The sequence below is a fragment of the Tachypleus tridentatus genome, chromosome 4 (assembly GCF_004210375.1).
Source record: "Tachypleus tridentatus isolate NWPU-2018 chromosome 4, ASM421037v1, whole genome shotgun sequence".
NCBI classification, from domain to species: Eukaryota; Metazoa; Arthropoda; class Merostomata; order Xiphosura; family Limulidae; genus Tachypleus; species Tachypleus tridentatus.
The window spans coordinates 100,136,752-100,160,110 of NC_134828.1; the positions used below are offsets into that span (position 1 = coordinate 100,136,752).

The 23,359-nt window shown below is 30.8% G+C and overlaps 1 protein-coding gene across 5 annotated transcripts in view; it reads left to right on the top strand.

Annotated features, from left to right (window-relative positions):
- The window catches only part of Myo95E (Myosin 95E), an 88,194-nt gene that overhangs the window by 56,125 nt on the left and 8,710 nt on the right, over window positions 1–23,359 (top strand). The window contains exons 15-20 of one of the 5 annotated variants that reach the window (XM_076500140.1): window positions 3,385–3,453; window positions 5,093–5,167; window positions 10,782–10,913; window positions 11,987–12,093; window positions 12,869–13,004; window positions 18,626–18,778. In XM_076500140.1, coding sequence (XP_076356255.1) covers window positions 3,385–3,453; window positions 5,093–5,167; window positions 10,782–10,913; window positions 11,987–12,093; window positions 12,869–13,004; window positions 18,626–18,778 — 672 coding nt within the window. Of the gene's footprint in view, window positions 1–3,384; window positions 3,454–4,381; window positions 4,469–5,092; window positions 5,168–10,781; window positions 10,914–11,986; window positions 12,094–12,868; window positions 13,005–18,625; window positions 18,779–23,359 lie in introns of all 5 variants that reach the window. The other 4 variants (XM_076500142.1, XM_076500144.1, XM_076500143.1 and 1 more) reach the window with 4 other exon arrangements.

Sequence of the window (23,359 nt, forward strand, 5' to 3'; positions counted from 1 at the left end):
TTCTTGTCAATTTTTATATAGTATTGCAGATAACTTCCTTAGTTTAGAAGTTACATTTTTAGTTCTGATCCACAGAGTTAGTTTCATTTTGGTCAGAAATAACTTATTAACAGTTATTTTTACATACAATTCTTGCTGTTAATTTATCTATCTAATATTTATTATTTTCTAATTTTCTAAAAGTTTATTTTAATATTTACTCTGTTTACCCTAACTTCTTTTAGATTTACATGCTTAAATTTCCTAACTACTCTTATTATTAACTCATTATTAGGTCAAATATATTCTGCATAGTCTTTATACTAGTTATATCTTCTCAACTATCTGGTTCTTTCATATATTATTTATTTTAACAAGATGTTACTCCGAATAAAAAAATTCATAACTTTTCTTCCATCTATACATTTCACTTTTATTTCATCTCATGCTATTTACACAAGGTTTCCTTCAAGCAGTTTTCCTTCTGTACATGGTACACATCAGAGCATTATCCCATGGAATACCTTAACAAACAATTATGTAGTTGCAATAAGTATTTGTATCGTATTAGCTATAAAAATGTCTGAATGAAAAATATATTCTAAGTATTTTAGTATCTTATTTAAAGTGTGTTATTGTTAATAAAAATTAATTATTTATTAATTATTTATTTTTCATGTAAAATACTTTTAAATTTTCCACTTTAATTAAGTTTTTTGTTTAAATTAAGCATTATCTGGCACAGATAGCTTTTATGTAGCTTTGTGCAAAATTAAAAAAACAAACAAGCACTATCTGTGAGATTCTTCTGTTAGTTTGCATATTTTCAAGCTTTGGTTTTGTCCATTTTCTTTGAGGGCATACATATTTTTATATTCCATTATACACATTTTGATAATAGGTCTTGCTGTTTCTATCAAAAAATTCAACACATATCCAGAATTTTTGCATTTTGTTCTTATAGGTAAGATCATAAGTCTATAAGTATGGACTCCTTTTCTAGTAAGCCTTTATGTAATATTTGTCTTTTCATAGATGTCTGTATATACACAGGTGAATTGCACAACCTAGATGATGTTTTCTTGCATTTCTTCTTTAAAGGTGTCTTATCTGTTTTTACTATAATAATACAAAAGGAAAGGTTTATTTTAAAAGAGCTTATCACTTGTGTGTGTGACAAATTATTCCTCTCACAAAGAACAAAGACCTTCAGTCTTAAGGGATACACAACTGACTTAATGAAGAATTTTCCACTGCACATATTTGTCTTATAGCAATTTACAGTAGTGTGGCTCATGATGTAAAATGTACCAGATAACACACATGCCCTCTTATGCTAACGATCTATCATTTTACATTAAAACTGATAGTATTTAGTTTTTCAGAGCTTATTAGCCCCTGCAATACTCTGTTTTTAAAAATTAATTAGTTTATCATATAACTTTATAAAGATATTTTTCTAGTCCATTGGTGAATATAATTTCATTTCCTTATTCTACTTATTGATGACAGCTTTCCAAATGTTAAATTTTGTTTCTATTTTACCCACTTACAATTTTCCTCAAATATCATTCATTATTCCATAAGCACATTATATGGCCAAATGTTTTCAGATTAATTTTAAAAAATTTACGAAAAATATATTATTTAAAGCTATTTATTATCAGATTAATAAAACATGATATTTAACATCAGTACATAACATATTCAAGTCTCTAACATCTTGAGGATTAGATGATTTTCTGGAAATCCCTCTTTCCATCCACTGATCCTTCTTTCACAGTTGCATATGTATAATAATCTCATTTCATTTCTTTTCATCTGTGGCCCTTTCTCTGTCAGCTAATTATTTGGTTCATATTAAAATGTAGATTTTAAATAAAATATTACTGGATAAATTTTAAGTTATTTCAATTCAATGCTGGTTACAGTTTATATTGAAAGGTTTCTTATAGGTCTTTTTTTTAAAAAAAAAGTAATGAAAACTCGCCAATTGAGGGAATGAGTTTTGCATTTTGTTTAGTTTGCAGCAGTTTCAGAAAACGTCTTAAATTCTAACATAATACTACCAAATCATTTTTCAATGCATAATATGACTAATTTAATAATAAAAGACAATAATATTTCCACTGAGTTTTTGTCTTTATAGTTCAACAGAGTAAGTGATTAACTTGTCTCTTTTGAATACACAGACATTGTTTGAAAAGTTAAGATCAATGTTTATTAATCATTTTAATTCTGATGCTATATTTTATCTCAGCTATGATTTTAATGACAAATTATGTATTTTGTAAATAGATTAGTTATGCAGGTACATCAACTACAGCATTTTTGAAAACATACCCATGTTATTTACCTGTTAGAAGATGGTTCTGAGGGATATAATAGCATACTTAATACAAATTGTGAACATATAGATAAAACTTTATTCAGTTATTACTTTTATCATTCATTTACAACTTTTATTTTACCATTCTATTTTTATCCTTATTTTATTCTTTAATTGTTTTGTTCTTTTTATAAATTCTCTATAAGTTGAATGGGCTTTAGAGGCTTCAGTTAATCTCGGTCTTGGGGCAATTACCTCACCTGTTCCTACACTGCTTTTAAAGCTTGATTTATTTGAGAAGTATTACTGAGAGTCAGGTATTAATAAAGATGAGTTGGTTAAAAAACACTGAGAAGTATTATTCAAAGTGAACTGATTACAGACCACTGAAAAGCATTATTCAAAGTGAGTTGACTGAAGACTGCTGAAAAGTATTATTAAAGTGAACTTATTAGAGACAGTCATCAAGCAATATTCAAAATAAATTATTTAGAAGTCACTAAAAAGCATTATTCAAAATGCGTTGATTAGAAATCACTAAGAAGTGTTATTGAAGGTGAGTTGCTTGGAGGACACTGAGAAGTATTATTCAAAGTAAGTTGATTAGAGTGCACTAAAATGTACTTTTAAATATTAATTAATTAGAGATCACTCAAAATATACTCTGAAATGTTAATTGATTGGATATCACTAAAATAAATTATTCAAATTTAATTAATTTTTAAAAAAATCATGGAAAGTTTCAATGATGGTTAAGTATTTATAGGCAATTACTGAAAGTATTATTTAGGTTCAATTAAAGAAAACTAAAAGATATTCATATTCTTTAATAGTTAAGGTAATATAGTGTAATGCTGTATTTAGGAAAGATCATGTATTTACTCTAATTAGAATTTTCACACATTCATTGATCCAAATACTAGAAAAAACTATAATTCCTACGCTTCAATGTAGAAATGTAATTTTTATTTTTTTATTTTTGTTTTAAATTCGTATATATTTTGTACAGTTTATTTGTATATTTTCTTTTTTTTACTTTGCACAGCATTCCCTTTTTTTTGTTTTGTTCTGTTCAGGCTAGAAAACAGTTTCTTCTCAAGAAGAAAGCAGTCACTACCATAGCTGCTTATTATCGAGGATGGAAGGTGCTTTTATTTATGTTTTCCTTTAATTCTGTGCACAATATTTTTATTTTGTATTTTGACTTTGACAAATATGTTAAATATGTATCATACTGTTCATTTTGTTCAGAAATAAGCACAGTGTGGTTAGAAGGAAGATATATATTGCACATATTGTAATATTTTTCCTACTACAGTCTACTTACATTAATATTACCTCACTTTTGTTTTGAAATGTATATGTTCTAAACTAAAGCTGTAGCAGGTATCTCTAATAATGAAAATGTTTGTTTAATATATACATAGACTGTATATTACCGTTGTTTCATATTATTCATCATTTATCATTTGTTCAAACAAACCAAACATTTTTATTCTTAAGTGAGAAGGAGAGTCATGGTAAAGTATTGAAGCCTATGATAATATTGTAATTGTGATACATCATCTAAATACAAGGTATAGGAAACCCTCACAAAAAAAACATTATAATGCATCAGTGTAAAATGTTTTTGTTCCCAAATGTTGGGCAAACAATAGAAAAGTAAACATAAAATGAAAATAGCATAATTTAAATTTTATTAAGAAATTTTAGTGGTCAACTTTGTTAAAAGAATACATAATTTTCAATGCAAACAGTATACAGTTTTCATATATGTATTTTGAAATAAGATCACATGTTGTGATCTTAAGTAATAGTAATGATTCTTATCTATTTGCTGAAAAATAGTTTTCAAAATATTTAAAAAGACAGTCATGTCTTTTCCAGAAAAATCCTATGGACTGTTAGTAGCTTTTATCATATTAGATTATGCAGTGGTGTCAATTACAATTCTACTATATTTCAAATGATCCAATGTTATTTCTAAATCTGAATTATTATGATTGCATTCTAGTTGTGTTGTGCAGAAGAGTTTTTGTAAACAGTGTACTACAAATATATTTGATATTAAAGACACAAGAGGGATTTCACAGCTTGAAGGAACAGAAAGGGAGAAACTTGGCTGCTCTTGTGATCCAGAACTATTTCTACGGTTGGAAGGTGAGAGGAGAACTTCATATCAAGGAGATTTGGGGTCAAAATAAGTTTCATACGAACACAGCCCACTGGATTGCAACCACTTATTTTTTTTATTCCCCTTTTTTTTATTTTGTTTCTCTTTATTTGTCGAATTATTTTCATAAACTTTTCTGAAGAAGACGATTGCCTGAAGCATGCTGTTATTATGTAGTCTCAGTTATCCATCTCACTTTCCAACCAATATTTAAACCTGATAAGATCAGCATCAAGCAAAGAAGTGTAATCTGATGGTTTTCTCATTGTGAGAATGAAAATATATAAAAGTAAATAGATCATTATCACAGAATTCAGCAGATTTTTAATTATCTTGATTATGATATGTAGTTTTGTAATTATTATTTATCAACATTAAATGATACTCAGTTAGCCCAAGTGATTTAATGTCATCTCCTTAGTTGATCTTTGCATCTGGAAATTTGTTTTCATCCTTGTTTGAGCCCTTCAAGGAGCACAGCATAGATAGGCTGTTGTCAGTCAATGATATTAAAGTTGTGTTTCAGAAATTTTTTGGCACAAGGAAAACGAAGAATATTTGTTTCATTATGCAATAAACATTTGTTTTATTTAAATATTGATGCCCCATAGGTCAGGAAACAGTATCACCGATACTTTAGGAAGAATGCTGCAAGAGTTTTGATGTATGCTATTCAGGTTTATATTGTGAGTTTTGTTTATTTTCCTTTTTTTAGCATATACACTTTTTTATTGTTGTTTGAATTGTGTTATTTTATTATGCATGAATACCCTCATGCACCATATTAAAATTTGCTTATTCAGTGGATTTTCCATGCACATTAGTGGGTTAAAAAAAACAGTTAACATTTCTGGCCAGGCAAAATTAATTTTAAGTCTTAACCACAAGTCATTTTAATACAAGATTTTACTTTTCTAATTAACCAAGGAGTTATTAACACTGTTGAAAAAGTCAAAATGATTTATATCTGTATATTATTGTTTTAGTCATATAATTCTAGATATACTAGTTAAGTTCTGTAGATTTCCAAGAAAGAAACAACCATGTGGTACACCAAAAAGAAGACAAAAAAACACCTTTATACTACTTGAAATGTAATCAGATTTCATTTATTGACAAACTTTTACACCAGATAAGTTAAGTAAATAATCGATTACTAATAAATAATAATGGAAAACAGAGAACCAAGAACTATAATTTTAATTTATTGTAGAAAATTAAGATGTAATTGAAACACTATTATGTATATGTGTATATATATATATTATATTAACATTTCATATTTATTGAATGTGTCATTATCTTCTAGTCAATGTTTTTATTTATTAAATCTTGACTAGATTCTGTTTAAGAGAGAATGTTTTAGGATACTTACTTGCATTTCTGTTATTTAGATTTTTGAAAAGGAGTAAGCAAGTCACCCAGAGTGTCTTTATAATATACAAACCAAGATATCCAGTTGTAAAAGTATTTTATTTAAGCATGGTTTATTGGGCTAAATATAATAAAAGACAGAAAATTATGTTCAAATCTAGAACAGAAAGTCACACAAGTTCTGCAGAATTCTTACACTGTATCATGCATGTAGTTGTGACTACATTATATCAGTTTTATTAAGAGTGTTTTTATTATATTTATTACCCTCACATTTGTTGATAATTATTTTTCAAACTAATTTTGGAAAATGTATTGATATAATACCATGATATTTTAGGGGTAATAGACATGAGAAAACTCACTTGCACATCACTGTCAGTTTATCTTTACTATAAAAAGCATCAGGTATATTATTATCATAAACTAGCTAATACACTGTAAAAGTGTCTCTATGAGCAACCAAAGTATTATTTTAGAAATAAAATGTTCAAGTTTCTTGTTATTGTCAATAATGTAATATCTCAGTTTTGACTAAATTCCACTATGCTGATTCTTCCTGCATTATTTAAATAAAGTGATTAGTGATTTTGTACTTTCCTTTAGCTAGATCCTCTGTCATGTTTTGCTTTCTGCACTATTAAGAAACATATGAAGTTATTTTAAGATAATTACTAGTCCTAATGTGTAGTGGCTGTACATGTAGTTTCATCAAAATGTATTAAAACATTTTTCCTATGAATTCAATTATTCATAGATAAATCCTAATTAAAAGTGAACTTCTTATGATAGTTAGGCCATTTACAAAATTACAAGTCCAACTTTAACTTCTATGCTCAGCTAGTCTGATTTTTCACACTGGCATCTTGATTACAATTCACAGACACATTGTTCTTGCTTATTAAAACTTTGAGAATTTTTTTTCAGCTGTCTTTGACATGCCTAATGTTCTATAGTAAGGTAATGTTATTTGCAGTCTATGGAAAAGTACTGTGTGAATTTAGCCATAAACCAACCTGTTAATACAAGATAGGATTTTCAGCTGTCTTTCAATACTCCAGAAAAATTCCAGTCCATAAGCTAGGTGATTAGTTCTCCTTTTACTTTGCTTTATTCATATGCATGTGTGCTCATCTTGAATGGCAATCCACCAACTACTTGTTTTGGTATATCTTTGGAAACTGAATGAAAAAGGTCCAATGATCCTTGTGGGATGGTAGTGATGATTTGCATAATTGTTGACATTGACTTACATAGTTCGAACATTAAAATTTGCTCACTGGTTTTGTAGTTGGTGTGCCTTGGGATCCATTTTTCTGTACCATACCTATATGCAGTTATCAGTCTCTTTCATATCTGGGAGTCAAATATCAATGATATCAGCAGCACTGTGCAATTTTTCATGCAGAATAATGATCTCAGCATGTATGATGTATACCATGGCCTTCATACCTATTTTAATTTTATCTTTCTGTAATGCTTGAGAGCGTTTTGTTAAGTTGTGTTTTGTTTTTTTGATCAGGTTTCATTTCTAACATCCTCATTTCGTTCTTCTATAAATGCCAAGAACATTATTATGCTTGTGTGTCAAACACTAATACTAATTTTTCATGCCTACTGTGTGGACTTACAAAGAAACAATTTGTAATATAAAAATGTGATGTGCTACTATATGTTGATTACAGATTGCAGAGAAATATATTGAAGGTAAGTTAACTGCACAATCTGTTGAAGAACATTGAACAATTTGATTACTGGTACTTGTCAGAAAAAAAAAGTGGAATATAGGCTGGAATTAAATATATGATCATAGGTTAAGTACATATAGGAGTTTGAAAAATAAAGAACAGCTTTTATTTTTAAATTAAAAGTTTTTATGTCTCTAGGATAGCAAAATGTAGCCATTTATTTGTACACTAAATTATTCAAAGAAAGTTTCTAAAAGTGCTAATCTAGGAATGTCTGTCAGAGTTTTAAATAAGCATAATTATAGATGAATGTTTAACTACATCCTTAGTGGCATAAACACCTAAAGTAATGAATATACCTATAAGAACTGTCTAAAAAATTATGTTAACATTTATATCAAGAACAACACATTAGGTAAACATAATATCGGCAAAAATCTTAAGTTGACAAATTATGACACTAACACAAGTAGTTAGCCGAAAATAAAAGTCTACATTATCCTACAACAATCTATCATTTCCATAACAAGATAAGTTAAGAAAGTAGGTCTGCCATTCAAAAACCTTTAATAACACCAAAAATGCAAAAGCCTAATGAATTGGTATAAATAACATAAAATTGACTAAATATTATTAATAAAAAAATATGGCTTCATTAGATGAATCATATTTTTGTCATCAAACAGAAGTGCTTATACATTATAATGAGTTCTATTTGAGGGACAGTTACTCATTACACAAAGTAGCTGTTTACAGATGCCAGGAATACAATCAGTGGTATTTTCACACAGGTCACCAGCTTGAGGATATTTATATTACAGTAAGAAATGAGCCAGAGACTTTTAAAACGAAAATATTTACATTTATTGGCATTAATAACCATATACCACATACAGTATTCAAATATTGTATCTACAAGAAATCTTATCTTCTCACCTTCAAATACTTAAGGGTTGATACTTAACAAGACTTCAAAGTTTAGTTATAGAATAAAGCCACACCCACTTGGAAACTGAGACTTGTATGGATGGAACAGAGAGAATAAATGGCTGGTGGCTCATCTTTGGTACAGACTGGCAACTGTTAGAACCTCCTTGATTTTGATTGGCTTACTGCAAATTCCACCCAGCTTTTTTTCATAATTTTTAGATGTTATTGTATCTATTAACATCATTATTATGATCTTAAGTCACAAATTATCTCTTCACTTTGCTTTAGGCTTATTAGTGAGCATATTATCAACCACAACTTAATGGTCTGTCATTTCTTTTCTTGACAGTTTGCCATACAGTGGTGAACTATCCCAGAGGTTTGACACTTCTTCTTTGGTGTCTTGAACAAGTTTTACTTCAAGATAAATATGTTGACTTGTTATGCACTAGAATTAAAGTGATTGTTTAAATGATCTGTAACTTTGTCTTTTATAACTGCTATTTCTTGACTTTAAATTGTCTTAACAAGAATATTTCAAGAACACTACAGTGAAATATTCTTAATATGTAATATTAGTCAACTTGAAATAAAGTGTTTATTCTGTGAATTTATAATATTAACATTAGTTTCTTATTCCTTATATGTACTTGTTTCATATGTAGTGAACACCAAATAAGGCTTAATTCCCTGAATATCTTATTCTCTCATTTAAGCATGGTGGAATTTGGTGATGGTATAAGCAATTATTTTTAATAGCTCAGGGCTTAGCTGTGATCTTACTGGAAAGTAATATGATGATAAATAATTAGTTAAACTTTAATGCAGTCAAGATTCACCTTACAGTGAACACTTTATTTTCCAGTGGAGCTGGTCTGTTACAGACACTGCATCAATACTGCTGAACATGTTAAGAATTGGTTTTAAGAACATGAGGAAATGTTTAGGTACTTAACTTGGGCATTAAAATCACTATATTTAAATGTTATCAAGCCACAATGATGAGCTTATGAAATAAATCTTCAAAGCATATTTTCACCACCTATGTCACTTTTAATAAATAAAAGAGCATTGACAGACAAATGGTCAAATATATTCATGCTTGATTTAACTAACTTATAATTATAAGAACCATACATATTGTTAAATTTGTTTTCATACAAGTAGCATGTTATCATTTTTTGGGGAAAGCTTCTTAAAATGCTAACCTAAATATTCAGATTTCTAAAGAGGCTTGTTGTTACATGACAGATATAATAGAAATTATGTTTAGTTATTCACAGCACAAAACCATAGTAAGCTCCATGTATAACTTTCAGCATCAGTATCTTTAGTCAGTCTTTCAACAACATGCTTAGTAAGTCTGGTAAGTCTGAAGGATTATAATACCAGCTTTTAATATAGCCATGGTTGGTACAACACAGTTAACTTATTGTTTAATTTTGTGCTTAACAACAAACAAAGAGAAATAGAATTCTCTCAGAAATTGATGTAACATCTGTCAATTTCTCACCAGCCTATACAGTTGTACCAGAACTTTGGGATTTTTCAAAATAGATCTTCAATCAAAGAATCCAACTATTCTTCTGTCTGTATATCATATAATAGAAATACATAGAAATGTTTACTGATTGATTGTATTGTATCAAAATAAATTAATGACTGCAAAAATATATAAAAAATATAAACTTTTTTATAATGTGTCAGGCTGAATCTAGTGGATATGACACATTGAACATGCTTCTCACTTTCAACTGTGGGTATGTTAAAAAAGTGACAGTTAATACCTTTATGAGCTTTGAATAGCAGGAAAAAACTTAATGATAGTGGGTGCTGCTGGCTGGTTGGTTGTCTTCCCTTTGGTCATTAACTCGAAATGAGGGATAGCTATACCTCAACCTTGGAGGTTTCTGACATAGCTATTTAGCCCGTGTGCATAAGGTGCTTATAAGTTTGAAAATTCCAATTCATTTATAGTTCTTAATTTCTTGTGAAACTTCTTCCTCAAGATATATGTCTAGAGTTTGTTGGCATTGAATATATATGAATTTTATAATTACATAAAAAAATTGAGCAAGTAAGTTTGGAAGAACCTCATGAGTTTTTAGTTTTTCATATTCTTTATTTGCTAATACATTCATCATATGAAGGAACAAACCCTGAAAGCACGTTTTTCATCTTTTTTATTACTTGTATCTTTGTATTTTTTTAATTTTAAATTTAATTTATCCACCAGAAAGCCTTGCTCCATTAGAGACAATTTTATTAAATATGTTACAATCTAAATAAGTCTTTTTTTCGTATACAGAGGAGAAAATATTTGCTATGGCTTTCCAGACATCTCCCTTCAGAATCACCACTGTGTAAAGACTGGCCATCAACACCCGTCTGTTTAGAAGAAACAAGCCAACTCCTTAAGAAGCTGTATCACAAATGGAGGGTATGCTTAGACAAGGACATTCATAGATAGATAACTTGTGGCAGACTTTCCATATTCATTACTAAATTAAATGTACATGAATTTCTTAATTCGTGTTAAAATTGTTGTATTTTGAAAGTCATTTGCAAATATTAAGCTTTAATAAAGGGATGCTTTGGCATATGAAATTTCATGAAGTGGACGATCTTTATGATTATGTCAGTTATCCATTGAATTTTGAGCTACTAAATTAAAAGAATGTGCTTATCAATATTTTTTTAACTTTTGTATAATTTCTGTTTCCTTTGTATTCAGTTTGGACATAGGTCATGTTGTTTACGTGTGTCATTTTCTTTCTTCACTATAACTGTTCATAAGTTAGTATCACTTTTGTTTGTCATTAAAGGTGCTGTCTTTCAGGAAACACTGATGTATTTCATATGTAATATCTAAAAACAGACAGCTGTTTTTTCTGTCAACATAACTGTGAGTATGGCACATACATTTGAACAGGGCAGCAGGTTCTTGAGGGTAACAAAAATGAATGTTGAAAATTTGGTTCTTGTCACCATCTGCTACCTGATTGAGAAAATAAATTCCCTGTCAGGCAGAACTACTCTTCTTTTATAAAGCATACAGCTAGAATATAACATTGCTGCTGCCTACAGATGATGCATGGAAAATTTCTGGGAGGAGGCAGCACAGCCAGCATTTGACAGGTCAGCAAAACATAATGTTTAGGTCCTGCCAGGAGCTTCCATACCCCTACAATTGATATTGGACTGGAGTCACCTGAGTGATGTGTATGCAAGTGTGTGTTGAAGAGCTTGGCTTTGGTTATGATGTTGGATTTTAGTATTTTAAGGCCAGTTTCTCACTTGTTAGGCAGTCTCTGATGGAAATTGGTATAACTGTAAATAACAACAGGGACATTTGTAAATCTTGTTGCTTAAATAAACATGCATTAATAGTTATTTAAGCTGTTCATTTTTTCTTTTTTTTTTGTGTCTTATATAAGTAATGACTTGATGTACTGGAGTTTAGCATTTTCTTACATTGGGAACTTCTAAAGCTTGTATAATTTTATATTACAGTGTCATAAGTACAGATCAAGATTTGATCAGATTTCTAGGAATAGAATGAGAGAGAAAGTTACAGCTAGTTTGATCTTCAAAGATAAAAAAGCTTCATATCCTAAGAGGTTAGTAATGTATGAATATGCAAAGTAGTATATTCAGAAGTTATTTCTTAAAGAAACATTAGTTATTTGGAAAACAATATGATATTTTAATTACAATTTTTATGCTAATGTTTTATGAACAGAGAATTTTACTGGTTTAGATCGAAAATTGTATATTGCAACATCTCTTAGACAATTTGTGTGATACATTCATAGTGGAAAGTCAAGTAACTGTCTTTTTCATGCAAGTATGGTGAAATGTTTTTATAATGAGAAAAGCATAAAATGAGAAATAAAATCATTAATTTAGAAAACACCTGAAAAGAAAAATAAAGTTAAATCTTTGACATTTACATTTCAAATGTTTTATTTAATAATTAAACTAGAATATATCTGTAAATTCAAATTTTATTTTGTATCTGGAGCTCATATCAAATTTGGGACTCTTTCTAGACATAAAATAAATTGTTTGATATCCTAGTGAAAGTACTGTTTAATATCAAAAGCATGGATAAGAACATATCTGTTCAGTACGTTCCGACATAACCACTAAATAATTCAAGTTTTTTTAAAGGTTTTATACTACGTTCTTTATATTTCAGTGTGTTGTATAACTTTTTTGTGATCTAATAATAGCCTTTGAGTTGCATGCTAATGTGTGCAGAATGGATGAACATGCTTTTTAAGAACATCATATTAGACTTTTATGAATGTTTTTTAGTTTATTACACTAGCCTGTTGTAATATATATTTAATGTGTTTCATATTAAGTTTTAGTGAAACTAAATTTTTCCAGTGTATCACACCCTTTCAGAGGAGATTATGTTAGACTCCGACAGAATCTCAAGTGGAAAAAAATGTCAATTGAAACAGGAGACCAGTATGTAGTTTTTGCTGACATAATAAACAAAGTAACTCGGACCAGTGGAAAGGTAAAAATTATGAATAAAGTTATTACATAATTTTTATGTTATATATATATATAATTTAAGAACAATTAAAAGACATTTTGGTCCCCCTAGGTCATCTCATCTTCTAAACCATACATTGAAATAAAAATAAAACATTCAAAACCAGCCCTTGTTATTCAAGTGCTTATCAAGCCTGACCTGAAACCCCTCTTAAATTAACTACATCCATTACTTTAGAAGGCAACTCATTCCAAAAGCAAACCACCCTCCTACAAAAATAGTTTTCTTAGCTAAAGATAACTCTTACAGTGCCAAAATTTGTATTTGTGTCTCTTAGTCCTACCATTCTTGCATTCAATGCAAAAAAGAAAAAAAATGATGTATCAATGTGTTTTAAGCAGCTCAGTCATATTCTACCAAGTCTTTCATCAAGAGAAAACAATTTTGGAGATCTTAACCTATCCTTGTATGAAAACCTTTTCATCACAGGTATCATCTTTATTGTTCTCCTCTGAATCTTTTCCAACCCCTAGGTGTGAATTCCTGTCATCTCTCTCTCCAGGGAAGGTTCTGTTCTTTCAGTTTACCTCCTTTGAGATCTAAACGTCTACCCATGTGTTCACCATGCATGATAACTCGTGAAGGGGAGGAGAGGATCCTGGTAGTTGAGAGGTCCAACCCTAATACACCACTTTGGCCTTGAATTACTGTAATTCAAGGTTTATTTAAAGGCAGGCTTGGGGTGGCCCCCCTTTGGTCAATCAGCTGGTCCATATTGGGCTGGGGTCAACCAAGTACCAGTGTTGGATGTTCTCAAAAGGTGTTGTGGACATTGTATCTGATGGTGGCATTTGGGTATAGTGCTCACAAAACCCTGACGTTGCTGCAGTGTCGTCGTTTGGTATTGTAGTGCATCTCCTCATAGGGCTCCATGGTGGGTGGGGTCAGTGAGCACTGAAATATTTTTTTTATTATGGATCCTCCAACTAAAAACTTAAATAAACTAATGAAAAAACAGTCAATAGGTAAACGACCACATCTTGAAGATTCTGAACAGCAATCTTCAACACCTGTGACACCTGTTGTACCTCATTTTCTTATACTACATTCTCTTTCAGACAAATCTTTAAGGCAAATGTCTCCTTTTTTCATTCAGAAGGGATGGGAGGGACTTGCTGGCTCTCCAAATTCAGTAAAGAAGCTTCAGTCTGGTGACATGTTGGTGGAAACATCCACATGTCAACACAGTGAACACCTCTTGTATTCAAAGGCGATTGGAGATCTACTGAGGTTACATCTCATGCTACTTTGAATTCATCACAAGGAGTTATTGTTGATAGGGAGGTGAATAACATCCCCGAGTCAGAGATTCTTGCTTTTTTCTCCACCCAAGGAATTTCTGCAGTGAGGCGTATCTCCACTCACAAAGATGGAATTACGATGCCAACCAATGCCCTCATTCTGACATTTACATCACCAAGTCAGCTTGCCACCATCAAGGCAGGTTATCTTAATTGCAGAGTACAGCTATACATTCCAAACCCTCTCAGATGTTTCCAGTGTCAGTGGTTTGGTCACTCAAAGAGTCATGTTGTGGTTCCTTGATGTGTGCTCGTTGCAGTGGCAAGGACCATGATGCCTCTGAGTGTGAAACAGCCCATCATTGTGTAAATTCATCCTACTTTCGTTCTTGCCCTAAATGGTTGGAAGAAAAAGAAGTGCAGCATTTGAAAATGAATCATAACATTACTTACCCTGAGACTCGAAAGTTGCTGTCCAAATATGGACTATGGTCCTGTATTCAAGGCTCGTCTCCATGCCAGTTTGCAGTCGACTTGGAGTGAGCAACGTGAAAACAAGCTTTTCCAAATCAACTCCTGTATTGGACTTTGGCCATCTTGCTTCTGTAAGGATCGGAAAGAGGAAGTTATTCTAACTAGACTACCCATTGGTCACAGTTTTTTAACTCGTCATTTTCTTTAATCTGGGACTGATGCACCAGTGTGTTGTCTGTGTAACACTCAGGTCACAATAAACCACATTTTACTGTCTTGCCTTCATTATGACTCTCAACGATAGCACCATTATAAACATGTTCTTTTCCAAGGTTTATACATAATGTTAGACACTGGTGACACTGTCCACCTTTGAAATGTTTTTAGATTTTTAAAGGCCATTAATCTTTTTAATGCTATTTAAGTTTTTTAATTTATACATTAGACCTTTTTTAATGTGATTTCCTTTAAAGAATCAAAGTCCAACTAGTTTGATTTGAAATGAGAAAATTGCCATAAGGTCAAATAACTCGAAACCAGGACTGGAAAGGCCAACTTCAGGTGACTGACGATGGTTTTTGTACTTATCTGTTAGTTTTCCTGGCAAGTTATGATTATTACATTTACGCTACAGAAAGTCCTTAACAACTTGTATTACTGTAGTTTTTCTCTTACCACAGTAGACTAGATGTAAACATTGGTTTTAATGCTATTTATGTTGTTTTTTTTCTAACATTGTTTCGTTTTACCTTAATTTCCTTTTATGAATTTTACTAAATTTACTTTAAATTTACCTTTTACCAGATGCTTAGTGAAGATAGCCTAGCTGCTTTGTGCTATAAAACACCAAACCAACCAATCTTTTCCAACAATTCAATGTCCTTCCTAATATAAAGCACCTAAAACCGAACACATTACTCCAAAGGTGGCCTTACCTAGGTAATGAAATTATAACCTCTTTTGGCTCATGTACCTAATGTCCTGCCACTAGCAACAGTACATTTCTTAAATGCTTAAGAGATTGTTTGACTAAAACATTAGGATTCTTTTCTTCTGTAACACTCTTCAGGATATTCCCATCAAAATTATACTCATAATTCACTGATATCCCATGTGCATTTTGTTGAATTAATTTAAATGAAAGCCATCTTACATTTGTTTTCCCAACTAATTTTATTTTTTTTATAAAGAAGCACCATCTTAATTACAACAAGAAACACCAATAACTGTAATATCATCAGCAGATTTAAATAATTTACTGATCATATCTTGATCAATATCATTGATTTAAATCAGCAAGAACAGAGGTCAAAAGATTGATCCCTGATATGGCCCACTTGAGACATTAATTCAATTTGACTAATCTCCATTTATTTTCTACCTCTATTTTCTTCCAGTTAGTTTTCTATCCAGTGAGCTAACCTATCTCTAACACTTTGAAGAATTTTTTACAATCCTTTTGTGTGGCACCTTTTCAAATGCTTTGTCATCTCGTAAGCATTAACATCTTAAAGAATGTCTAAATGATAAGTCAAGTTTTCCTCCTACTTAAATTAGTTGACTGTTCTAAAAAATTTTAAACTTTATTTAAATGACTTTGCAAAGCATCTTATATCAAACTTTTAAAGCTTTCTCTGTCTTTTGTTTGTTTTTTGAATTTTGCGCAAAGCTACATGAGGGTTATCTGCACTAGTCGTCCCTAATTTAGCAGTGTAAGACTAGAGGGAAGGCAGCTAGTCATCACCACTCAGTGCCAACTCTTTGGCTACTATTTTACAAATGAGTAGTGGGATTGACCATCACATTGCATTGCCTCAAGGCTGAAAGGGCGAGCATGTTTGGTGCAACTGGGATTCAAACCCATGACCCTCAGATTATGAGTCAAATGCCTTAACTCACTTGGTCATACCAGGCCTTTTGCTGTCTTACCACTAAAACTTTGTTTTGTTCATTACCTATGATTATTATTTTTTGTATCAAAATTTACTCTGTTAAGTGTGTATATTTTTAGTAAATTTAAAGAACCATGAAGCACAGGTTTGTAATACAAAAGCATAGTGGAAAATTATCCCATTCTCAACAATCAAGGATTCCTACTGCAGTTTGGAATAATGTAAATTATCCATATTTCAGAAGTGTGACACTTCAATGAAAACACAGTCTAGAACTTAAAACAGTTCTTGCACAAACCAGATATTTTTAGTTACAGCACAAGAACAATTGTTTCAATGACTTTAATCATAAAATACTTTCAGTTAGCATCATCAAATTCATATTTAATCTCTAAAACCACATGATGTAGAACTCCATTATTTATGTGGATTATATTGCATATTATGCCTCTTCACAAAGTACACATGAATAATGTTTGTCAATTTACCCAAATTATTGTATCACCATATTTATCAAAGCTGCATGCATTTTTCACAAATGTTTTTCATCTTTACTAGTAATTACTTTTTCTAGTATTTTCAGTGTTAATTGAAAGTTTGTTTCTTCTGTATTTTATCATAAATGTTTTTGTGTTCATGAAAAAATTGTCTCTTTAATATTTTATTACAAGGGACTTCAGAATTCATCAAAAGATTGTTTTTACAGTATTGTATCACATACTGCTCTCTTACTGGTATCTGTACATAATTTTTTAGTTTTGTAAGACAAGGATCTACATGTCTTAACAGTATCCAGCTGTACCTTTTCAGTGTCACAAGAAAAAACGTTATTTGTCTAATGTATAGCTAAGTATAATTTTCTGTGTTTGTAAAACAAAGATTATCACTCCTATGAATATCCAAATATAATTTTCTATTGTTATAAGATACTGGTTTTTTTGTATTACCACCATCCAAGTGAATTTCGTCATTTTACAAAATCATGTTTTATTATCAGTATATAAACTTATTTCTTTGTGAACCTGACGAAGACTAAAGAAGGTTGAAACGTTGTTTGCTCCTCTGCATATAAAAATTTTCTCAACTCAAACCAGCCGTTTTTACATGTATTTTTCTCTATAAGTGGGTTTTCTCATATCACTGATTATACAGAATTATGTTATCCAAGTTCTCTCACTTGAAAAGGGAAAGTAAAAGGATGATTAAAACATTGTTCAGTTAAGGAAAAGTTTCATACATTCTTTTTGAGATACTGATTGTTACATAAATGTTGGTTTTTAACTTATTTAATTACTTCAATAGTATTCTTGTTTTTTGTGGCTTTAACATTGTTTGTGTATTGTGTTTTTTGACAGGTTTCTTTCAAGTATTCCTATGTAATTTGTTCAGTGTTATATAATACAGTTCTCATATAATACTTTTCATGTATTTTTAATGTCGTGACAAGTTTTTGCTTTGTTAAAAGGATCTAAGTTTATTACTTCAGACCCAATGTTATGTGAACATTTCTTTAAATGTACCTAGGTGTATTTTTCAGCATTATATGACAAGGTTTCTCTGTTAATATTATATGCTTGATAATAATACAGAATCCCTGGATGAACTATTTTTATGAGTGAATTATACACCACTTCAGTGACAGAATCTAGCTTTGTCAATATCTGATGAAGCTTCATCATTCTGTCATTGAAGAGTTTTACTAGTTTTATATAGAAGTTTCTCACCTAAAGAAATTGGATTTTCAATATTAACATATCAGTGTATATTTACTTTAGGATCATTTGAAAAGCATTCTCTCCTTTTAATATTTCTCATATATATGTATTCCTAAGAGTTTTGTGTCTTAGCTGTACCCATTGACAGCTTGCTTGTTGTATAACAAATATTTTTTTCTTATAGTATCCAGCTTTTTTATTGTTTGATATAAAATAGTATGATCTCTTAAATTTATTCTACGATGTTTTTTGCTGTGAAGTGTGTCCAAACATTATTTGTAATCAGCACAAGTTCCATGCTCATCATGGATCAGCGAACATTACAGATCAAGTACCGAGTGCCAGCAGCAGACATCTTTAGGATATCCCTCAGTCCATATGTTGATGATATATCTGTCTTCCATGTCCGAGCAGTAAGAATTTCTTTCTGTTTCATTTCAATGTCTATACTGATATGTATTTAAGTGACCTAGTTTTATATATCCTATCTGTGTACCTCTTTTCTTTAAAAAAAACATTTAAGTATATTATTCAATGTCTGTACATTGTGAAATATACCATATTTCTTTAAAATATGATTTGAGATATAAAAAGTTTTAGAAGGATATTCTGGTAATTGATTTCTCTTTTATTCAAGAATGTTTTGTTAGATGGTAATGTACAAATACTTATCTATTAATAACAATATATTTCTGTAATTATAAAACATTAAAAATATTTGAAAACTAATTCATTGCTCACAAAAGTTTAATTTGTAAATATTATTAAATAACAAGACTTGATGCAGTGGTGCTTACTTCATGAAGCTTCATGTACTTTTTTTCATCAACTTAATGTGACATAAAAAAATTATAGAAGGACATTCTGATAATTGATTTCTCTTTTATTCAAGAATGTGTTTTGACCTCAGTCCAAAATTACATATACAGTTTCCAAATTTCATAATACTTGTATATTACAACCATCCACTTACTAACTATGCTTTTAATATTAACATACTTAAGAACAGTGAAGTATGTCCAGACATTATTTGTAATCATAAAACATCATGTACTTACAGTTATGATAAGTATTTGTACATATAAACAATTTTTATTAGTGAATTATACACCACTTCAAATGGACCATTCCATGGTTTGAGCAATCTTGTTAAAAGTTTGGAAATATTTATCAACTTCACTTTCACTGAACGGTAATACTTTAACATGTCAATTAACAATCCTTCACTTGTTTCTATTACAGTATTTACAAAATATCTGTAAAGAGATATTTTCTTGTATGCATCTGTTAATGAGTTGAGTCTGAATTACATTTTTCCTGGCCAATTTCTTTATTGGCTTTGATATGAGCTTCTTTGTCCTTGAGATGTTTACTTTCTCTTTCAGCTTTGATATGAGATTGCTCAAGCTTGATTTATTTGAATCTTAGATGGATCTCTTACCTATCTTTAACACTCAACCCCAATTGGCCAGTTTGGACACTAGAGTATTGTTTACTCAAACAATAAACCATTGTCAAATAGTATTTCAGTAACACGTTTTTGTAGTTCACTTTTTTCATTGATTTCTTAACCTATAGTTCTACAGCTTTGCAGTTTTGAGCAATACCCTTTTGTTATATCTTTCTAGTTGTTCAAGGGAGAGTTATTCAAGTAATTCTTAATAATAGCAGACATGATCAAATCTTGTTGGTATATAAACTAAATTAACATTCGAATTAAATTTAGATCAAATTTTATCTCTCATTCAGATCCCAGATAAGCTCCCAGTTTGTTATGTTACATATTATGATTTCAAATAACCTAAATCTAAGTTAAATCATAATTTGGATTTATAAGTTAAAAGTTAATTAAATGCTGAAATGTATCAAATTTATTATACTTGCCAACAATATTGATAAACAAAGTTTTCTTTCTTATACAAATATATTTTAACATAGTATCAATAATACAATTTATAACAATGGTTATTAAAAACAGTTATTGCAAATAATGATATATATACAAATGTTTTACAAACACAAAAAATATTGAGTCTTCTATCTGGGTTAATCATGAATGAATTAATTCTAAGTTTATATAGGTACAATTCACTTAACTTAGCTAGCTATCTCTTCACTGATCATATGTACATTTTTCACAGCTGAAGTTAAACAGTTTGTAATGTTCAGAATCTATAAACATTCCAGGTCAAATATTGCTGCATTAGTTAATTTTTAATTATTAGGTGAATTTTTAGAATTTTCAGCTTGCATAACAGTACTAATTAACACTAACATTTACATACATACATATTACATTGTCGATTCTTACAGATGAGAATCTTCTACAACTTAAGTGAATAGGCTAGAATTTTGCCATACAACTTTAACAGAATAAATTATGTACATTTCTAATACAAATTTACCTTATACAAATTACAAACGTTGATATTAAAATAAATATATAATAGTACATCAATCACACTGTAAATGTATATGAATAGGTGAAATATAGTCCACCCAGGCAAACAACATTCAGTGAAAGCACTGTGGGATATGTTGGATTATGTCATGTTTGGTCCATCTGGTAAACAATAACAGTGGAAGTGCCTTGCATAAGACTGTGAGATCAACAAGTGCAGTCCACCCAAGCAAAAAAACATAAAGAGGAAGTGCATTAGATTTATATTAAGATAGCCAAGTATAGTCAGTCCAAACAAAACATCCTGAGCAAGCACCTTGGTAGATGTTGGGTTATGTCAAGTGTGGTCAATCTGGGCAGATGTTACATAGTATTTTTCATTTCATATATTGTACATAACAGATTGCATGATCAACAAATGTAGTCAGTCTGTGGAAAACATCTTGGAGAAGTGCCTTGTATTTTACTGAATGTGGCAAGTGTGGTCCATTCAGTTATAAAACATTCAGTGAAAGAGCTTTGCATAAAATTTTTATTTCATTGTCAACAACTGAGTTCTTCTCAGGCAAAAAACATCTTGGAGAAGTGCCTTGTATTTTACTGAATGTGGCAAATGTGGTCCATTCAGTTATAAAACATTCAGTGAAAGAGCTTTGCATAAAATTTTTATTTCATTGTCAACAACTGAGTTCTTCTCAGGCAAAAAACATCTGGGAGAAGTGCCTTGGATTGGGATATTATGATATTTTAGTAGTATGAAATATAATAATGATAGCCCTATTCTCATTTGTTTTATTGTACAAATCCCACTCCAGAGGAAACCTCCATGGTCCACCTCTCCAGTAACTGGAAAATGGAAGTAACAAGGCCTCCTGTGAGGCACCAGAAGAAAAGAGTAGAGGGGAATATGTGTTATGGAGTCAATAGGTGTCTACAATTCCCTATTTTGGAAAGTAAGAATCATGGGTCAGTAGGGGTGGCAAAAAATCCTCATGTGCTTTGCTTATGAAGTCCATGAGTGATGGTCCTTTATATATGAAATAGTGATAAGAAAGAAAAAAATACATATCACTGAATAAGTGGCCAGAAACATTGCAAAAACACCCCATCTCTACAGTGAGCATTATGCAAGTAAACAGATATAATATTCAGCATACCTGACCGGGCAACACCTGCTAGCAGGTGGAATCAGAAATATGACGTATATTAATGAATTAATGTTAAACAGAATACTATGTCAACTTACCCAGGCAAAGGCAACACAGATGGGTGTAGAATTGCCACAGGAGTAAAAGAGAGATATTTTGTCCTAATAAAGAGGCACAAATGTACTAGGAATTTTCCACATACCAGTGAACAGCTAGAGACATAGTCAGATAAAAACGTTAGTGTAAAGAAACATGGTGTGGATGTAGACCATCCATGGACACATTTGGATATGCCAGTTGTATGAGTTGATGAACCCAACTACTGAGCATAATAGGTGAAAACATCATGAGAAATAGAGGAATTATGTGGAACAAAGAGCCAGTAATGAGAACCATGAAAGAAGGCAGAATGAGCCATATAGCATAGCAGGTAAGTAACTTGATAAAGTAAATAATCCAGATTCAAACAGAAGAACAGGTGGAAAAAGGAAGATAAAGAAATTTTAGAAGAGGCCCAACAACCTTTCCAGGCAGCCAATGTCCTTGAAAGGAAAGCCTAAACTAGGTAGTAGATAAGAAATGAGGATTGGTAGAAAATGCAGGAAATGTTAAAGGCATAAATATCAGAATAACAACAACCACATGTCAGGAGGGGGAGGAAACAGGTCTTTAGGGAAAATTTGTATAACGAACATATTTCAAAGGTTTCAAAGGGAGAACTAAACATGGCATGAAGGACAACATTAAGATCAAAACCAGCAGAACAAAGGAACATGAAGGATGGACCACAAAAGAAAAGAAATAACAGGGGAAGAGAAGGCATTCTGGAATTGGGAGAAAAAAAAAAGTGCTTGAGAGGCAAGGAACAGAAAGATGGAATAGTCAGAAGCAATGGCTGATACACCAAAGTCTGAAGTTTGACCAAAGGAAGGAAGAATAAATGATACAAGCAAGGAAAAATGACACACGATGGGGTGAGTATTAGAGTTGAGTGTTGGATTAGACAAAGCTGCACTTGAAGCTGGAGTGTGGTAACATTGGGATGAAAACATCTGAAAGCATTCACCTCTAGAGTTGAGGGTTGGCCACTGATATAAATATTGATGTAGTCAGGGAGGAATTTAGACCTTTTGTGTCTGTTGGTTTTGTGTCTTTGACAAATGACACTGCTAATCCCATACCCACACATATTGTATCAGGTTATCCCATAAATAATGTCCAAAAAATTAATACAGAAAGTGCATCATCATTTCTGTCTTTGTAGAAGGCTTTAATGACTAAAATATGTAGTAGGACGTGTATAAAAATGTTCAGACAAATAAAAGAAACTAACACTTTTTTAGATCATTTATCAAATAAACCCTTATGAAGATAGATGTGTTTAAGGAGCACATTAGGCATATAATGTGTTATGAGGTTGAAAAATGCAATAGTGCAGCAGAAAC